At 34.8% G+C, this 19,707-nt stretch overlaps 1 protein-coding gene across 1 annotated transcript in view; it reads right to left on the bottom strand.

Moving 5' to 3' along the window:
• The window catches only part of LOC132561632 (uncharacterized), a 35,610-nt gene that overhangs the window by 8,159 nt on the left and 7,744 nt on the right, over positions 1–19,707 (bottom strand). The window contains exons 5-15 of the mRNA XM_060226333.1: positions 17,851–18,372; positions 16,702–16,866; positions 15,373–15,526; positions 14,686–14,869; positions 14,506–14,601; positions 12,960–13,199; positions 12,596–12,723; positions 7,201–7,436; positions 6,456–6,594; positions 3,846–3,849; positions 3,503–3,623 (exon numbers count right to left, since the gene is read on the bottom strand). Of these exons, the coding sequence (XP_060082316.1) occupies positions 3,503–3,623; positions 3,846–3,849; positions 6,456–6,594; positions 7,201–7,436; positions 12,596–12,723; positions 12,960–13,199; positions 14,506–14,601; positions 14,686–14,869; positions 15,373–15,526; positions 16,702–16,866; positions 17,851–18,372 (1,989 nt within the window). The remainder of the gene's footprint in view (positions 1–3,502; positions 3,624–3,845; positions 3,850–6,455; positions 6,595–7,200; positions 7,437–12,595; positions 12,724–12,959; positions 13,200–14,505; positions 14,602–14,685; positions 14,870–15,372; positions 15,527–16,701; positions 16,867–17,850; positions 18,373–19,707) is intronic.

Consider the following 19,707-nt stretch of genomic DNA (forward strand, 5'->3'; position numbering starts at 1 on the left):
CCAAGGCTGTATTGTACAGATATAACCCCCAAGGCTGTATTGTACAGGTATAACCCCCAAGGCTGTATGGTACAGGTATAACCCCCAAGGCTGTATGGTACAGGTATAGCCCCCAAGGCTGTATGGTACAGGTATAGCCCCAAGGCTGTATGGTACAGGTATAACCCCCAAGGCTGTATAGTACAGGTATGACCCTCAAGGCTGTATTGTACAGGTATAACCCCCAAGGCTGTATGGTACAGGTATAACCCCAAGGTTGTATTGTACAGGTATAACCCCCAAGGCTGTATTGTACAGGTATAACCCCCAAGGCTGTATTGTACAGATATAACCCCCAAGGCTGTATGGTACAGGTTTAACCCCCAAGGCTGTATGATACAGGTATAACCCCCAAGGCTGTATGGTACAGGTATAACACCCAAGGCTGTATTGTACAGGTAAAACCCCAAAGGGTACAGGTATAACCCCCAAGGCTGTATTGTACAGATATAACCCCCAAGGCTGTATTGTACAGGTATAACCCCAAGGCTGTATTGTACAGGTATAACTCCCAAGGCTGTATTGTACAGGTATAACCCCCAAGGCTGTATTGTACAGGTATAACCCCCAAGGCCGTATTGTACAGGTATATCCCCGAAGGCTGTATTGTACAGATATAACCCCCAAGGCTGTATTGTACAGGTATAACCCCAAGGCTGTATGGTACAGATATAACACCCAAGGCTGTATGGTACAGGTATAACACCCAAGGCTGTATTGTACAGGTATAACCCCAAAGGGTACAGGTATAACCCCCAAGGCTGTATTGTATAGATATAACCCCCAAGGCTGTATTGTACAGGTATAACCCCAAGGCTGCATTGTACAGATATAACCCCCAAGGCTGTATGGTACAGGTATAACCCCCAAGGGTACAGGTATAACACCCTACGCTGTATTGTACAGGTATAACCCCCAAGGCTGTATGGTACAGGTATAACCCCCAAGGTTGTATTGTACAGGTATAACCCCCAAGGCTGTATGGTACAGTACAGGTTTAACCCCCAAGGCTGTATTGTACAGGTATAACCCCAAAGGGTACAGGTATAACCCCCAAGGCTGTATGGTACAGGTATAACCCCCAAGGGTACAGGTATAACACCCAACGCTGTATTGTACAGGTATAACCCCCAAGGCTGTATGGTACAGGTATAACCCCCAAGGTTGTATTGTACAGGTATAACCCCCAAGGGTACAGGTATAACACCCAACGCTGTATTGTACAGGTATAACCCCCAAGGCTGTATTGTACAGGTTTAACCCCCAAGGCTGTATGGTACAGGTATAACCCCCAAGGCTGTATGGTACAGGTATAACACCCAAGGCTGTATGGTACAGGTATAACACCCAAGGCTGTATTGTACAGGTATAACCCCAAAGGGTACAGGTATAACCCCCAAGGCTGTATTGTATAGATATAACCCCCAAGGCTGTATTGTACAGGTATAACACCCTACGCTGTATTGTACAGGTATAACCCCCAAGGCTGTATGGTACAGGTATAACCCCCAAGGTTGTATTGTACAGGTATAACCCCCAAGGCTGTATGGTACAGTACAGGTTTAACCCCCAAGGCTGTATGGTACAGGTATAACCCCCAAGGCTGTATGGTACAGGTATAACACCCAAGGCTGTATTGTACAGGTATAACCCCCAAGGCTGTATTGTACAGGTATAACCCCCAAGGCTGTATGGTACAGGTATAACCCCCCAGGCCGTATTGTACAGGTAAAACCTCCAAGGCTGTATTGTACAGGTATAACACCCAAGGCTGTATGGTACAGGTATAACCCCCAAGGTCGTATTGTACAGGTAAAACCCCCAAGGCCATATTGTACAGGTATAACACCCAAGGCTGTATGGTACAGGTATAACCCCCAAGGCCGTATTGTACAGGTAAAACCCCCAAGGCTGTATTGTACAGGTACAGAAGGATCTTGGTGCACACCATTTTTTTTATTTTTATTTGTTTTTAGGAAACTGGATCTTTTCTCTTCTCTGTTTTTGCTCTTAATGATAAGACATTGGAACATTCCTTGGCAGAAATTGTGATGATAATCTTCCAAAATGGTCGCCTGGAAGCTATTTTTGTTCTTCTAATCAGTCCCAAAATCAAATGGGTACAAGTAGAGACCAAAGGAAACATAGATATGAAATTTGAAAGATATCCATTAAGTATTTCTTAAGAAATAGGGAGAACAACCTTTACTAGCCAAATCCCAGATGGCTGCCTGTCGGCCAATTATTTTTTTCTGATCAGTCCCAAACTCAAACAGGCACAACCAGGGGCCAAGAGGAACCTATACATGAAGTTTGAGAAAGATCTATAGAGTACTTCTTAAGAAATAGTGAAAAAAATCTTTCAAAGTCAAAATCAAAGATGGCTGCTTGTGAGCCTTTTTTTATTTTTTGATCAGTCCCAAAATTAAATGGGCACAACCAGGTACCAAGAGGAACCTATACATGAAATGTGAGAAAGATCTATACAGTAGTTCTCAAGAAATAGCCATAACAAACTTCACTGAAAAAATCCTGTCCACTTTTATTGGTAGGTTCTTATGGTCAGTTTGGTGCGTGTTTCTTTGTGTTTCAAGTCTGTTTAGGCAGTACCCTTAGTGGACTCCTGGCAGGACGGACATATTTTTGAATGTAAGTGTTTGAATGATTTTTATTGAAGTGTGGCAACGCTTTTATTTTTAGATCCATATTTGGTTATCAAGTTAATATGATTAGTTAGATATAATTAATCATGATTATTGATTGAAATTGTGAAATCTAGAAAAACATATATTGTAAGATTTACTTTGTCAAATTCCCAAAGTGATCTAAATATGTTTCTGTTCTTATATGTATTTGAGATTTGGAAATATTTTTAGTCCATTTTTTATTTGTCCTTTACAGTATTAGAACAGAACAGCTGTAGAAGTCTATTTGGTCAGAATAAAGGCTTTGTGCCGCACGGAGGTACGATATGTTCTACAATGTTATTTGATGTCAATTGGTACATGTAATGTTCCCAAGAATATAATTTAATTTACAATTTACATCTATAATTGTAATTTGAAATAATTTGAATGACGTATAAGTTTAGTAAGGGTTATCTCCCTTGCCTGGCAAAGTGCATACTTATGTGTCAAGTTATATGTGATATGTGTGTAAGTGTAGATTTTAAGTAATTGTAATTTTATCTGTTGTTACAGGGCTAGATTCTGGATCTTGTGATCCAAAATAAAATTCTTGTTGAAAATAAATGACAGAGGAGTTTGTTTTAACTTATTCTGAAAAAAAACAGATCACCACACCTACATATACAACTTGAGAAAGATCCATTAAAGTACTTTTCAAGAAATAGTGATAACAAAAATTGTTTGCAGACGGACGGACAGACAGACAGATGAACAACAGACCATGGACACAGGGTGATTTGAATAGCCCAACATCTCATGGTGGGCTAAAAACTTACCATGGAGATGGTACTCCATTATGGCAAGCACTGGCTCGCCCCTTGTACACACCCCAAGTAACTTGACAATATTTGGATGGGAAAACCGTTTCATTATCTCAGACTCTGTGAGGAAGTCAATCTAAAAAAAGAACAAACTCCTAATTATCAAATATATTGTAACTGACATGAAAATGGTAAATTAAGTATGATAAATCACAGGTGTACTGATGAATTAAGTATGATAAATCACAGGTGTACTGAGGTGTACTGATGGATTAAGTATGATAAATCACAGGTGTACTGATGGATTAAGTATGATAAATCATAAGGTGTACTGATGGACAGTTGATCACAGGTGTACTGATCTGGATTAAGTATGATAAAACAGGTGAAATACTGATGGATTAAGTATGATAAATCACAGGTGTACTGATGGATTAAGTATGATAAATCACAGGTGTACTGATGGATTAAGTATGATAAATCACAGTACTGATGGATTGTACTGATGGATTAAGTATGATAAATCACAGGTGTACTGATGGATTAAGTATGATAAATCACAGGTGTACTGATGGATTAAGTATGATAAATCACAGGTGTACTGATGGATTAAGTATGATAAATCACAGGTGTACTGATGGATTAAGTATGATAAATGACAGGTGTACTGATGGATTAAGTATGATAAATGACAGGTGTACTGATGGATTAAGTATGATAAATCACAGGTGTACTGATGGATTAAGTATGATAAATCACAGGTGTACTGATGGATTAAGTATGATAAATGACAGGTGTACTGATGGATTAAGTATGATAAATGACAGGTGTACTGATGGATTAAGTATGATAAATGACAGGTGTACTGATGAATTAAGTATGATAAATCACAGGTGTACTGATGAATTAAGTATGATAAATGACAGGTGTACTGATGAATTAAGTATGATAAATGACAGGTGTACTGATGAATTAAGTATGATAAATGACAGGTGTACTGATGGATTAAGTATGATAAATGACAGGTGTACTGATGAATTAAGTATGATAAATGACAGGTGTACTGATGGATTAAGTATGATAAATGACAGGTGTACTGATGGATTAAGTATGATAAATGACAGGTGTACTGATGGATTAAGTATGATAAATGACAGGTGTACTGATGGATTAAGTATGATAAATGACAGGTGTACTGATGATTAAGTATGATCACAGGTGTATGGATTAAGTATGATAAATGTGATTAAGTATGATAAATCACAGGTGTACTGATTAATTAAGTATGATAAATCACAGGTGTACTGATTAATTAAGTATGATAAATCACAGGTGTACTGATGGATTAAGTATGATAAATCACAGGTGTACTGATGGATTAAGTATGATAAATCACAGGTGTACTGATGGATTAAGTATGATAAATCACAGGTGTACTGATGGATTAAGTATGATAAATCACAGGTGTACTGATGGATTAAGTATGATAAATGACAGGTGTACTGATTAATTAAGTATGATAAATCACAGGTGTACTGATGGATTAAGTATGATAAATCACAGGTGTACTGATGGATTAAGTATGATAAATCACAGGTGTACTGATGGATTAAGTATGATAAATCACAGGTGTACTGATGGATTAAGTATGATAAATCACAGGTGTACTGATGGATTAAGTATGATAAATCACAGGTGTACTGATGGATTAAGTATGATAAATCACAGGTGTACTGATGGATTAAGTATGATAAATCACAGGTGTACTGATGAATTAAGTATGATAAATCACAGGTGTACTGATGGATTAAGTATGATAAATCACAGGTGTACTGATGGATTAAGTATGATAAATCACAGGTGTACTGATGGATTAAGTATGATAAATCACAGGTGTACTGATTAATTAAGTATGATAAATCACAGGTGTACTGATCAATTAAGTATGATAAATCACAGGTGTACTGATCAATTAAGTATGATAAATCACAGGTGTACTGATGGATTAAGTATGATAAATCACAGGTGTACTGATGGATTAAGTATGATAAATCACAGGTGTACTGATGGATTAAGTGTGATAAATCACAGGTGTACTGATGGATTAAGTATGATAAATGACAGGTGTACTGATGGATTAAGTATGATAAATCACAGGTGTACTGATGGATTAAGTATGATAAATGACAGGTGTACTGATGGATTAAGTATGATAAATGACAGGTGTACTGATGGATTAAGTATGATAAAAATGTACAGATTAAGTGATAAATACAGGTGTACTGATGGATTAAGTATGATAAATAAATGTACAGGTGATAAATACTGATGGATTAAGTATGATAAATCACAGGTGTACTGATGGATTAAGTATGATAAATCACAGGTGTACTGATGGATTAAGTATGATAAATGACAGGTGTACTGATGGATTAAGTATGATAAATGACAGGTGTACTGATGGATTAAGTATGATAAATGACAGGTGTACTGATGGATTAAGTATGATAAATCACAGGTGTACTGATGGATTAAGTATGATAAATGACAGGTGTACTGATGGATTAAGTATGATAAATCACAGGTGTACTGATGGATTAAGTATGATAAATCACAGGTGTACTGATGGATTAAGTATGATAACTGACAGGTGTACTGATGGATTAAGTATGATAAATGACAGGTGTACTGATGGATTAAGTATGATAAATGACAGGTGTACTGATGGATTAAGTATGATAAATGACAGGTGTACATGGTTTGATAAATGACAGGTGATTAAGTATGATAAATCACAGGTGTACTTTAAAGTGATTACATATGAAGATGAAACATCACAGGATCTGTCTGATGTATTGTATGATAAATGAACACAGGTGTACTGATGGATTAAGTATGATAAATGACAGGTGTACTACATAATACTGTAACTGTTTTCAAACCTTACAAACAATCAATTCCTTGTTACCTGAATTTGATGACGACTAGTACAAACACAACTAAGATGACGAACACCCCAAAGCCGATGACATTAGCAATAACAATGGACATCTCACAGCTTACACTGAACATCTCTCGGAAGTCTTCAATCACACACAACTTCTCCTCTGTGCACAAATGAATTAAGGAAAATCATTCTTAGACTTTTAAAAAAAATTTATACCATTGAACAATTTCGTAATTAAATGAGACAATCACATATATCACTTTCTTGAAATCCTGATATACGTATAAATAAGAAATGTTTTCATGCATTTTTTACATTGAAGTGTCTAATTCTATAGTAAATCAGGAGTAACATCCATGATGAGTATTTTGGTATTTAGACCTGAAAGTATCGTTTTACAGTTAGTTATTGAAATTGATAAAACAGTTTTAAACTTAAATCATACAAATTTTTATAAGTTAATTATTTCTCACATTAAAATATATTAAACTTTAAAAATAAAACAAATCCAATATTTTCAATAACAATTTGACATAGATATTAAAGTACTTTTACTCCATGACTTAACAACAATTGCACCCACAATCATGATCTGAAATTGATCTCATCAAAATTCTCAAAATTTTACAATAATTCAGATATAAATACTTGGATGAGCAGCAAATCAATTTATCCAACAGAGTCAAAGTATTTTCAAATAAAAACGGAATTTTTGGAAAAGGCATTTTTAAGAATGAATAAGAGGCTGTAATAAACAAGCACGTACCTGGCTGACCGTCGCTAGGTGTATGACCCCCGGGGGTAAGCCATCTGATGTGTGACTGGTACAGGTCCAGCGTTCCTGCCCCAGCTGGAACCCCAGGAGTATATTTGCCTACAACTCTGGTGATATTGTGGAAGACCTGCATGACTTGTATCTGTCCGGGACGATCTCCTCCCTCAAACCGTACCCTCCCAGATACCCCTTGGAAGTCTGTTTCATTGATGTAGTGCACCAAGGTACTGAAACATCATAAACCTATTTACTACAACAGAAACAATATCATAAACCTATTTACTACAACAGAACCTACTTACTACAACAGAAACAATATCATAAACCTACTTACTACAACAGAAACAATATCATAAACCTATTTACTACAACAGAAACAATATCATAAACCTATTTACTACAACAGAAACAATATCATAAACCTATTTACTACAACAGAAACAATATCATAAACCTACTTACTATAAACCTACTTACTACAACAGAAACAATATCATAAACCTATTTACTACAACAGAAACAATATCATAAACCTATTTACTACAACAGAACCTACTTACTACAACAGAAACAATATCATAAACCTATTTACTACAACAGAAACAATATCATAAACCTATTTACTACAACAGAAACAATATCATAAACCTATTTACTACAACAGAACCTACTTACTACAACAGAAACAATATCATAAACCTATTTACTACAACAGAAACAATATCATAAACCTATTTACTACAACAGAACCTACTTACTACAACAGAAACAATATCATAAACCTATTTACTACAACAGAAACAATATCATAAACCCTATTTACTACAACAGAAACAATATCATAAACCTATTTACTACAACAGAAACAATATCAATATCAAACCTATTTACTACAACAGAAACAATATCATAAACCTATTTACTACAACAGAAACAATATCATAAACCTACTTACTACAACAGAATACATAAACTTACTACAACAGAAACCTACCTATTTACTACAACAGAAACAATATCATAAATTTACTACAACAGAAACAATATCATAAACCTATTTACTACAACAGAAACAATATCATAAACCTATTTACTACAACAGAAACAATATCATAAACCTACTTACTACAACAGAAATAATATCATAACCCTATTTACTACAACAGAAACAATATCATAAACCTATTTACTAAACCTACTTACTAACAGAAACAATATCATAAAACTACAACAGAAACATATCATAAACCTATTTACTACAACCTATTAAACCACTACAACAGAAACAATATCATAAACCTATTTACTACAACAGAAAATAATAAACCTACTTACTACAACAGAAACAATATCATCACTACAACAGAAACAATATATAAACCTATTTATCACTACAACAGAAACAATATCATAAACCTATTTACTACAACAGAAACAATATCATAAACCTATCATAAACCACTACAACAGAAACAATATCATAAACCTACTTACTACAACAGAAACAATATCATAAACCTATTTACTACAACAGAAACAATATCATAAACTTACTACAACAGAAACAATATCATAAACCTATTTACTACAACAGAAACAATATCATAAACCTATTTACTACTACAACAGAAACAATATCATAAACCTATTTACTTAAACCTATTTACTACAACAGAAACAATATCATAAACCTATTTACTACAACAGAAACAATATCATAAACCTATTTACTACAACAGAAACAATATCATAAACCTATTTACTACAACAGAAACAATATCATAAACCTATTTACTACAACAGAAACAATATCATAAACCTATTTACTACAACAGAAACAATATCATAAACCTATTTACTACAACAGAAACAATATCATAAACCTATTACTACAACAGAAACAATATCATAACCCTATTTACTACAACAGAAACAATATCATAAACCTATTTACTACAACAGAAACAATATCATAAACCTATTTACTACAACAGAAACAATATCATAAACCTTACTACAACAGAAACAATATCATAAACCTATTTACTACAACAGAAACAATATCATAAACCTATTTACTACAACAGAAACAATATCATAAACCTATTTACTACAACAGAAACAATATCATAAACCTATTCACTACAACAGAACCTACTTACTACAACAGAAACAATATCATAAACCTATTTACTACAACAGAACCTACTTACTACAACAGAAACAATATCATAAACCTATTTACTACAACAGAAACAATATCATAAACCTATTTACTACAACAGAAACAATATCATAAACCTATTAACTACAACAGAACCTACTTACTACAACAGAAACAATATCATAAACCTATTTACTACAACAGAAACAATATCATAAACCTATTTACTACAACAGAACCCTACCTTACTACAACAGAAACAATATCATAAACCTATTTACTACAACAGAAACAATATCATAAACCTTACTACAACAGAAACAATATCATAAACCTATTTACTACAACAGAAACAATATCATAAACCTATTTACTACAACAGAAACAATATCATAAACCTATTTACTACAACAGAAACAATATCATAAACCTAACCTATTTACTACAACAGAAACAATATCATACTTACTACAACAGAAACATAAACCTATTATACAACAGAAACTTACTGCATATCATAAACCTAAAACATAAACCTATTTACTACAACAGAAACAATATCATAAACCTATTCACTACAACAGAACCTACTTACTACAACAGAAACAATATCATAAACCTACTTACTACAACAGAAACAATATCATAAACCTATTTACTACAACAGAAACAATATCATAAACCTATTCACTACAACAGAACCTACTTACTACAACAGAAACAATATCATAAACCTATTTACTACAACAGAAACAATATCATAAACCTATTTACTACAACAGAAACAATATCATAAACCTATTTACTACAACAGAATCTACTTACTACAACAGAAACAATATCATAAACCTATTCACTACAACAGAACCTACTTACTACAACAGAAACAATATCATAAACCTATTTACTACAACAGAAACAATATCATAAACCTATTCACTACAACAGAACCTACTTACTACAACAGAAACAATATCATAAACCTATTCACTACAACAGAAACAATATCATAAACCTATTTACTACAACAGAAACAATATCATAAACCTATTCACTACAACAGAAACAATATCATAAACCTATTCACTACAACAGAAACAATATCATAACCTATTTACTACAACAGAAACAATATCATAAACCTATTTACTACAACAGAAACAATATCATAAACCTACACTATACTTACTACAACAGAAACAATATCATAAACCTATTTACTACAACAGAAACAATATCATAAACCTATTTACTACAACAGAAACAATATCATAAACCTATTCACTACAACAGAAACAATATCATAAACCTATTTACTACAACAGAAACAATATCATAAACCTATTTACTACAACAGAAACAATGACTTTAAACTGTCAGGCATTAACTGATCAATTATTACAATTATTGTTCCATGAAAATATACTGTATAAAGCGCACGAGTATAACCGCAGGGATTAGCCAAGTTTTATTTGATCCGCATATAACCTGCACCCGTTCTTACCATATCACGACTACTATATAATTGTTATGTTTGTACTACTGGTGAGTTAGGAAGTGGTTACTGTTGTGATGACCAAAGTTTGTTGATATAACAAAGGAAGGCAGTTTATCCTGATCATCAGTGTAACATTCAATAAAGTTTACTGATGAATTTTGCACAAATAATCCTTTATTTCATGGATGTATCTTTAAATTGTGTTGCTCATTTAAAATACATAAAATATCGAACTTGTTTGGGGCCTTCAGTAATTGCCAAAGCACAGGTAGGGCCTGACATTATGTAGAGTATTACAACCTCTCCACCAGTGTCTGTACTGTTAAATATTAACAAAGACTACTGCATGTTGATAAAGTTCCTATAATCCCATAATACCTTTTTGTAAGCTGCATCAAAGTCATGGACATGGTAAACAAACATGGTAGCCATTAAAAAATTTGACCTCTTCACTCCAGGACAAAGTGATGCATATCAATGTGTAAGCAAGCACAGTGGGGCCCACAAAAGGTCTTTTCATTAATTTACATTAATTGGTAAGTGTATACTTAATATCCTACCCCATTCAATGGCCCTTTTCAGGGCCATTCCCAGCGTCCTATAAAATCTCAAAAAATACAAAAAACAACTTGCCTCCTTAATGGCTTTAGTAATAGTATACACATTTGTATAATTTTTTGTTGCCCCCATCCAGGGCCTCAACCTATTGATCCCAAGGTGCAATAGTCTATTGGAAATATCTGCTATGCTTTCCTACATATACTGTTGTCAAGAAACCACATAAGAAAAGAATATATTATCAATTAAATACACAGGAATGTTATTTAACTGCAATCTTCAAATAATTTAGCGTAAATTTGCAATTGGTTCCATGTGATTTATTTCAGTCAAAGCATATGGTACTCATAGAAACCCTTTAATGATGTCTCGTACTAGTGGTGACTTCTTACTACAGGTGATAACTTACTACAGGTGGTGACTTCTTACTACAGGTGATAACTTACTACAGGTGGTGACTTCTTACTACAGGTGATAACTTACTACAGGTGATAACTTACTACAGGTGGTGACTTCTTACTACAGGTGATAACTTACTACAGGTGGTGACTTCTTACTACAGGTGATAACTTACTACAGGTGGTGACTTCTTACTACAGGTGATAACTTACTACAGGTGGTGACTTCTTACTACAGGTGATAACTTACTACAGGTGGTGACTTCTTACTACAGGTGATAACTTACTACAGGTGGTGACTTCTTACTACAGGTGATAACTTACTACAGGTGATAACTTACTACAGGTGGTGACTTCTTACTACAGGTGATAACTTACTACAGGTGGTGACTTCTTACTACAGGTGATAACTTACTACAGGTGATAACTTACTACAGGTGGTGACTTCTTACTACAGGTGATAACTTACTACAGGTGGTGACTTCTTACTACAGGTGATAACTTACTACAGGTGATAACTTACTACAGGTGGTGACTTCTTACTACAGGTGATAACTTACTACAGGTGATAACTTACTACAGGTGGTGACTTACTACAGGTAATAACTTACTACAGGTGGTGACTTACTACAGGTGGTGACTTACTACAGGTGACTTACTACAGGTGGTGACAAATTATGGAAGTCATTTTGATGAAATGTAAGATAATGTGGTAACAATACATTTGATGGTAGAAGCTGTAACACTCATTTAACAGGAGGCACTTACTCTGCTGTAGATTTTTGATGAAGCAGTTCTAATGCTCCTGGCTGCGAGCTGAGAAGCTTGTTGAGCCCGAGAGCATACACCCACACTGCATCGTATACATAAGTTGCATAGGGACTGGGTTTCACCTGCTACAAAGTATCAAAAATGTTCAACATCAGTATCACTGCTAGTAGGAAAAACATCAGAAATCTTACATGAGTGGAAGCTCAGGAAAGATCATCTATTATTAAACACAGTATTTAGTAGTTTTGACGCTTCAATAACATCAAAATTCTTAAATGTTACATAGTTGTCACCAACTGAATATAGCTCAAAAATGAAATGGTATATTGTAAAATTTCTAATATTTCAATAGAAGACCTACTGCTCTCCCAACTCTTTCTGCGTATAACTTCTTAAACATTCCTACAGTAAAGTTGCCCATGATGACTGTTTGATCTGAATCTGCAAAAGTCTTGGATAGTATGAAATGACCATCAATAGCATAAAGCATCTGTTGAGTGGTACAGGGAATGTCATCCGCCCCTTGTCTGACCTGCCACCAGCCAACAGAGTACCACAGTGAAGGCAAAAACCACACATAACCTTCATGAGCCGTCATCCTCTGAAACACAACAAAAAAATATTTTATTTTTTGTTTTTGATGCAGCTTTTATCAAATCATTAAAAGGATGTTCTTTTGATAATTCCTCACATTTTGTAAATCTAAGACTTTTGACGGTAACTGAAGTTGACAGAGGATTTTCACACTTAACCTCAAGCTTAACTTTTTACATGCTAGCAGATACATATATTGACATTACAGAGGTAATTGCAATAAAGTTTACATAAGCACCCAGTTATCAGAGTAATAACATCCATAACATAAATTCTGTTGAGTGAACACATGACATGTAACACCTAGCACAGCTGTGGGTGACTGGGCTGCGTTTCAATTGTGACATCATGACAGAACTTGTCATGTGACATCACCAAAGATTGAGACAGGAAGTGAAAATAAATCCACACCTGATATCAGTCTAATTTAATTGGTCTTATTGAACGCAATGAATGCTTAGTTACATTGTACGTTTGTTGAACTCAAGAGATTAAGGAAACTTGTCACCTTGAATTGGTCGCGTGAAAAAGTTTGAAGACTCTCTCCATAATATGAAATCTAATTATAGATCCTCTATCCAAGACAACAAATAGAACCATGGTCCTGGGTGAATGCATCAAGGTGGTACTAAGGACAGTTTCTAAGTCTAATGTGTGTTTGAGTACAAAGGAGTGAGTCCATCCTGATAGTTCTTCCTTATACTTGATGTCTATTGTTTGTTTGTTGAACAACGCTTTGCAATAAACATCAAGTATACAGAAGAACTACTGTGTTGGACTCACTCCTTTGTACTCATTACCTGGATTTTTAGCGAGACCTCGTGTATACTATTGGATCAATGGCCAGTTCATCGGGATTTCCACCGAATCGTACTTTTAGGGATGTTGTGCCTCCACCATCGTAGTGACTAATGTATGTTTGTGTGTATCTGACCATATTAAGTTAAATAAGCCTGATCTGATTACGTCAGTATTTGTTCAGCTATGCATTGTGTAGAAAAACATGTGTTACATTAAAATATTGATCATGAAAATTTGAAAATACACCAACTTAATTTCTGTAGATATGTGTCCTCAGTAATTATATGCCATATCTGTGTGAACAAGATATGTGTCCTCAGTAATTACATGCCATATCTGTGTGAACAAGATATGTGTCCTCAGTAATTACATGCCATATCTGTGTGAACAAGATATGTGTCCTCAGTAATTACATGCCATATCTGTGTGAACAAGACTTTTTGGTATTGATCTTGTGATATAAAGATAAAAGTATATATCTTCAGTTTAACACTGATGCATTAGCTACAAACCTGTCGATAAGCTTCACACATGATTGCACGAGCTGCTCCCACATAGAAATCAGCAATGATTATCCTGACATTTCTCGCTCGCAGGTCAGCAAAAATCTAAAAAGAAAAAGTAACTATAACACGGAATGATAACATTTAAAAGCCATTACAACTATACCATTCAGGTGACACAAGTTTTACCTGGGTGACATCATAGCTGTGATCATGTGTTTGTACTATATCGTGCCGGATAACGACCTTGACCCCAGATTTCTGTAGATGATCCTGAAGTAAAAGGTGATACTCTGGCAATTCCTGGCCTGCCTCTGCTAATGCACCCACTTGGTGCCATTCTAATTTGTTGAAAAGTTGCTCATACACATATCTGAATACAAAAATTTCAAATCTTATTTTAATTCAAATTCATGGAGAGTCAGGTATATATTAAAACACAATAGACACATATAAAAGTAATTTGCAGAGAAGTTATACACAAGAGTTATTTATATTCAAATGATAACTAGACTTTTTACTTAATGATAAAGTGAAATATTTCAGTGGACAGGACATGTATGATGTGTGTGAGATGAAAAATATAGTTAAATCTCCGTCTACACATAGTTTAAGTAGATTTCTATGTATGTGATGTGTATCAAAGCTGAAATAAGTAAAACATAGTTTATGCATACAAAATCATCTTAATTTAAATACTGGAGTTATACATACAGATTTTTTTATTCTGTATCGCAAAGACGGTCAAGAGTAAATATAGATTATACTACGATATTGGTGTAGACACTGCTGATTGTCTGGAGATTATACTGAGATATTGGTGTAGACTGTCAATGTGAATATGAAGAATATTCAGAGCAAAGAAACATGTCTTACTTGTGCACACTGATTTGGGGAATTGTACGGTAGAAATAAGGGTAGGTAACTCTGTCAGAAAGTGATGATGCCTCTGCACTGTAGCTTACTGTAAACATGTAGAAGTGCTTAGACAGGGACGCAATGGACTCTGCTTCATCAGAGCATGCTGGGCCTATCCAAAAATAAAACAGTCAATTAAATATTTACAGAAAATCAGATGTTTTGATATTATCTAAGGCTCAAGATTGTCATATCAGCTATTTTGATTTACAAATGGATCTACTTGAAATTTGATTAAACTTAAATTTTCGAAAGCTAAACTGTAAATTTGAAATAATGGTGAACTATACTTGATAACTTGTATATCTAATCAAAAGACTATGAGACCCTGGTGGGGATAGATGCAAATAACATTACACCAAACCCTGAAGACTTACCTAAGACACCAGCTATATTAAGGTTGGTAGAACCATAGCTACTGCACCAAATCCTGAAGACTTACCTAAGACACCAGCTATATTAAGGTTGGTAGAACCATAGCTACTGCACCAAATCCTGAAGACTTACCTAAGACACCAGCTATATTAAGGTTGGTAGAACCATAGCTACTGCACCAAACCCTGAAGACTTACCTAAGACACCAGCTATATTAAGGTTGGTAGAACCATAGCTACTGCACCAAATCCTGAAGACTTACCTAAGACACAAGCTTTATTGAGGTTGGTAGAACCATAGCTACTGCACCAAATCCTGAAGACTTACCTAAGACACCAGCTATATTGAGGTTGGTAGAACCATAGCTACTGCACCAAATCCTGAAGACTTACCTAAGACACCAGCTATATTGAGGTTGGTAGAACCATAGCTACTACACCAAATCCTGAAGACTTACCTAAGACACCAGCTATATTGAGGTTGGTAGAACCATAGCTACTGCACCAAACCCTGAAGACTTACCTAAGACACCAGCTATATTGAGGTTGGTAGAACCATAGCTACTACACCAAATCCTGAAGACTTACCTAAGACACCAGCTATATTGAGGTTGGTAGAACCATAGCTACTACACCAAATCCTGAAGACTTACCTAAGACACCAGCTATATTGAGGTTGGTAGAACCATAGCTACTACACCAAACCCTGAAGACTTACCTAAGACACCAGCTATATTGAGGTTGGTAGAACCATAGCTACTGCACCAAACCCTGAAGACTTACCTAAGACACCAGCTATATTGAGGTTGGTAGAACCATAGCTACTACACCAAACCCTGAAGACTTACCTAAGACACCAGCTATATTGAGGTTGGTAGAACCATAGCTACTGCACCAAACCCTGAAGACTTACCTAAGACACCAGCTATATTGAGGTTGGTAGAGTTGTGAATATATTTGATGTATTCCCTCATGGCTACATCTGCTTTACACTGAGAGTCAACAATGATGAGTTCAAGGTCATGATTTGGTAAAACTCCAGGATTTTTATTTACTCTGTCTAAGGCCAGTTCAGCTCCTGTAATTAAGTACATTGTTATTCTAATCAATGGCTGCTGAGAAAGTTTTTAAACTTTGAGATTCCACTAGAAATTACATTTTCATAACACAATAAACAAAAACAAAATGAGTCAAATACCTACATGAAAATGTGGTGATCACAACCTTTGAAGTAAACATGTGGATAATCATAGTGTTGGAATTTCAGAACCTTTCAAGCATTATTCTTCTTTTCTTTTTCAAAGTATGCATATTAAACAGAATTTTACCTGTAATAGGCATAGGAGTTTTAGAGGGTCCAATAGAGGCCCAGATGGCCTGTAATCTCACCTGAGCATGTAAGCAATCAAGGTAAGATACTCTCGTTCAAAGCTACCTATTCCAATTATGTGCTGTGTTTTGGCTAACACCATCAGACAAGAAAATGCTTAATTTATACTTTTATGGCATGTGATTCCTAGGTAAAAATTTTATAGAAAAATTAATTATCATCCGTCTTGTAAATACAATAATGAGTTTGAAGTTAAAGGTATACTTTTATACTTTAAAAGTAATATAACACTTTATGCTGAGGTGGGCCTAGAACGCAAGGTTAATCCTGTTTAAGCATGAGAGCATTGCAGAGCTCTTAAAATGGAACCTCTGAACAATTTGGAAGTTACCACTAAAGCACACCTTGAGAGTATGTCACTTTTATACCTGCAGTTGTAGATAGAATTAAATAACACTTACCAAATGAATTTGAAGAGATAATCAAATATGTTTACCCATTTCATTTTCACATATTTGACACCTGAGTAATGTAAGAGGAAGACATCAAAAGTATGTTATATATGAGTAACTCTGAGTAATGCAAGTCTCCAAAGCATTTATCCAATTTTCATGATTGTACACCTTCAGAAATATTAGATGAGTGATCATATTTAGTTAGGTTGGTAAATACTAGCATTTAGAATTCAGACATCTTACAAAATTTAAACATTTTTGTCAAGACAAATCTTACCTTGCACCAATCCGGGTTGAGTCCATTGTACTCCAGATACAGGAAAAAATCCAAGCAAATAAATTTTCTGTTTCATCGATAAATTTTTCGGTATCCATGCCAACCATTTATGTCTATTCTGATTTAACCAATCACACGCAACACTTGATACAGATTTAGATATGCTGTAATTCTTAAGTAGAGATTCAAACTCCAATTGTTCAAAATGAAATTTTGAGATGACATAATAGGCTTCAGGAGCATTTGTCTTTATTTTCGACCAAACAAATTTTGTAAATTGATTTGTTTCATAATCACAGCCAACAGGAAAGTTTGTGGGAAGAGTTTTACATGTTGGGAACCTGATGCGGGTAAAGTCTGCTCCCAAGGCAATGATGTCTGGGTGAAGGCCAAATAACAGCACTGGATGGCGCTGTTCCACCTGATTACTTATATATCTCCAGTAGTGGTCACCCAGCCAGGCAATATTTACAAGTAGGTCTAAAGTCTCTACTTGGCCTATCAGGACATCCTTGTTCCATTCTGAAAAATAAAAACAAACCCTTCATTAAATACATATAATGAATCTCTTTTAACAAATGATTATCATATACCACATGTGCAATCATATCATGGTATCAAGATAGAATACACAATTCTTTATCAATCTTTACATCATCAGTTTTAAGATTGACATGTTGCTGTTCAAAGTCACAACAAAAATACTACTTTAACACTAATTCTTTGTATACATTTTCTATTCAGTCATGAAACATTCTAACTTATTGTCAAAAGACAGTGTTTTCTCTTCGCAGTTCAACACTGTAACAAACTTTCCATGGAATCTACTTACAAATGATATAATTCTACTATACTGATTTACATGGTAACAACTAGATAGTCTTCCATATAGATGGACAATTGTTTACCTTCCAACAACTGACCTGATCATAAGAATGTTTTAAAAAAATTAAACTGATATAACAATTAGAATTAATATGGTAGCCATAGGAACAGATAGCATTCTCTTTGTAGTGTATTAAACTGATATAACAATTAGAATTAATATGGTAGCCATAGGAACAGATAGCATTCTCTTTGTAGTGTATTAAACTGATATAACAATTAGAATTAAAATGGTAGCCATGGGAACAGATAGCATTCTCTTTGTAGTGTATTTTATGTGCATTATGATGCATAGTGATTAATATTGATAAAGAGAGAAAGAAGTTCAACAAAAAAAAAATATCCTTCAAGATGCTTTCTAGTAATATACAGTATAATACCTTGGTGTACTGTATCTTCCTCATAATAAGCCAATGCCTGATAATAAGCCCACTCCCATATGTTGCTTTAAGTGGAACATTTTTACTATATTTAGCATACCTCCTGCCTTTAAATCAGATGACATATGTTGGCCCCCAAATTTTAGTGCAAGATAGTGTGGTATAACCAACAGCACTGTTTTTACTTTTTATACATACAACATAGAAAAATTTATTTCTGTGTCATTTTGTCATAACATCATTGACTGTAATGCCTAGAAAGTCAGTGCAGGGCCTTGAATGATAGAGTTGGGCTTAGAATGTCAGTGCAGGGCCTAGAATGTCAGTATAGGGCCTAGAAAATCAGCGCAGGGCCTAAAATGATAGCATAGGGCCTAGATTGTCAGTATAGGGCCTAGAAAGTCAGTGCAAGGCCTAGAATGATAGTATAGGGCCTAGATTGTCAGTATAGGACCTAGAATGTCAGTGCAGGGCCTAGAAAGTCAGTATTGGGCCTAGAAAGTCAGTGCAGGTCCTAGAATGATAGTATAGGGCCTAGAAAGTCAATGCAGGGCCTAGAAAGTCAGTGCAAGGCATTGAATAAAGTGATGGG

Source organism: Ylistrum balloti, unplaced genomic scaffold (genome assembly GCF_031769215.1).
Source record: "Ylistrum balloti isolate Yb309-2 unplaced genomic scaffold, AGI_CSIRO_Ybal_v1 Utg371248, whole genome shotgun sequence".
Taxonomy (NCBI): Eukaryota; Metazoa; Mollusca; class Bivalvia; order Pectinida; family Pectinidae; genus Ylistrum; species Ylistrum balloti.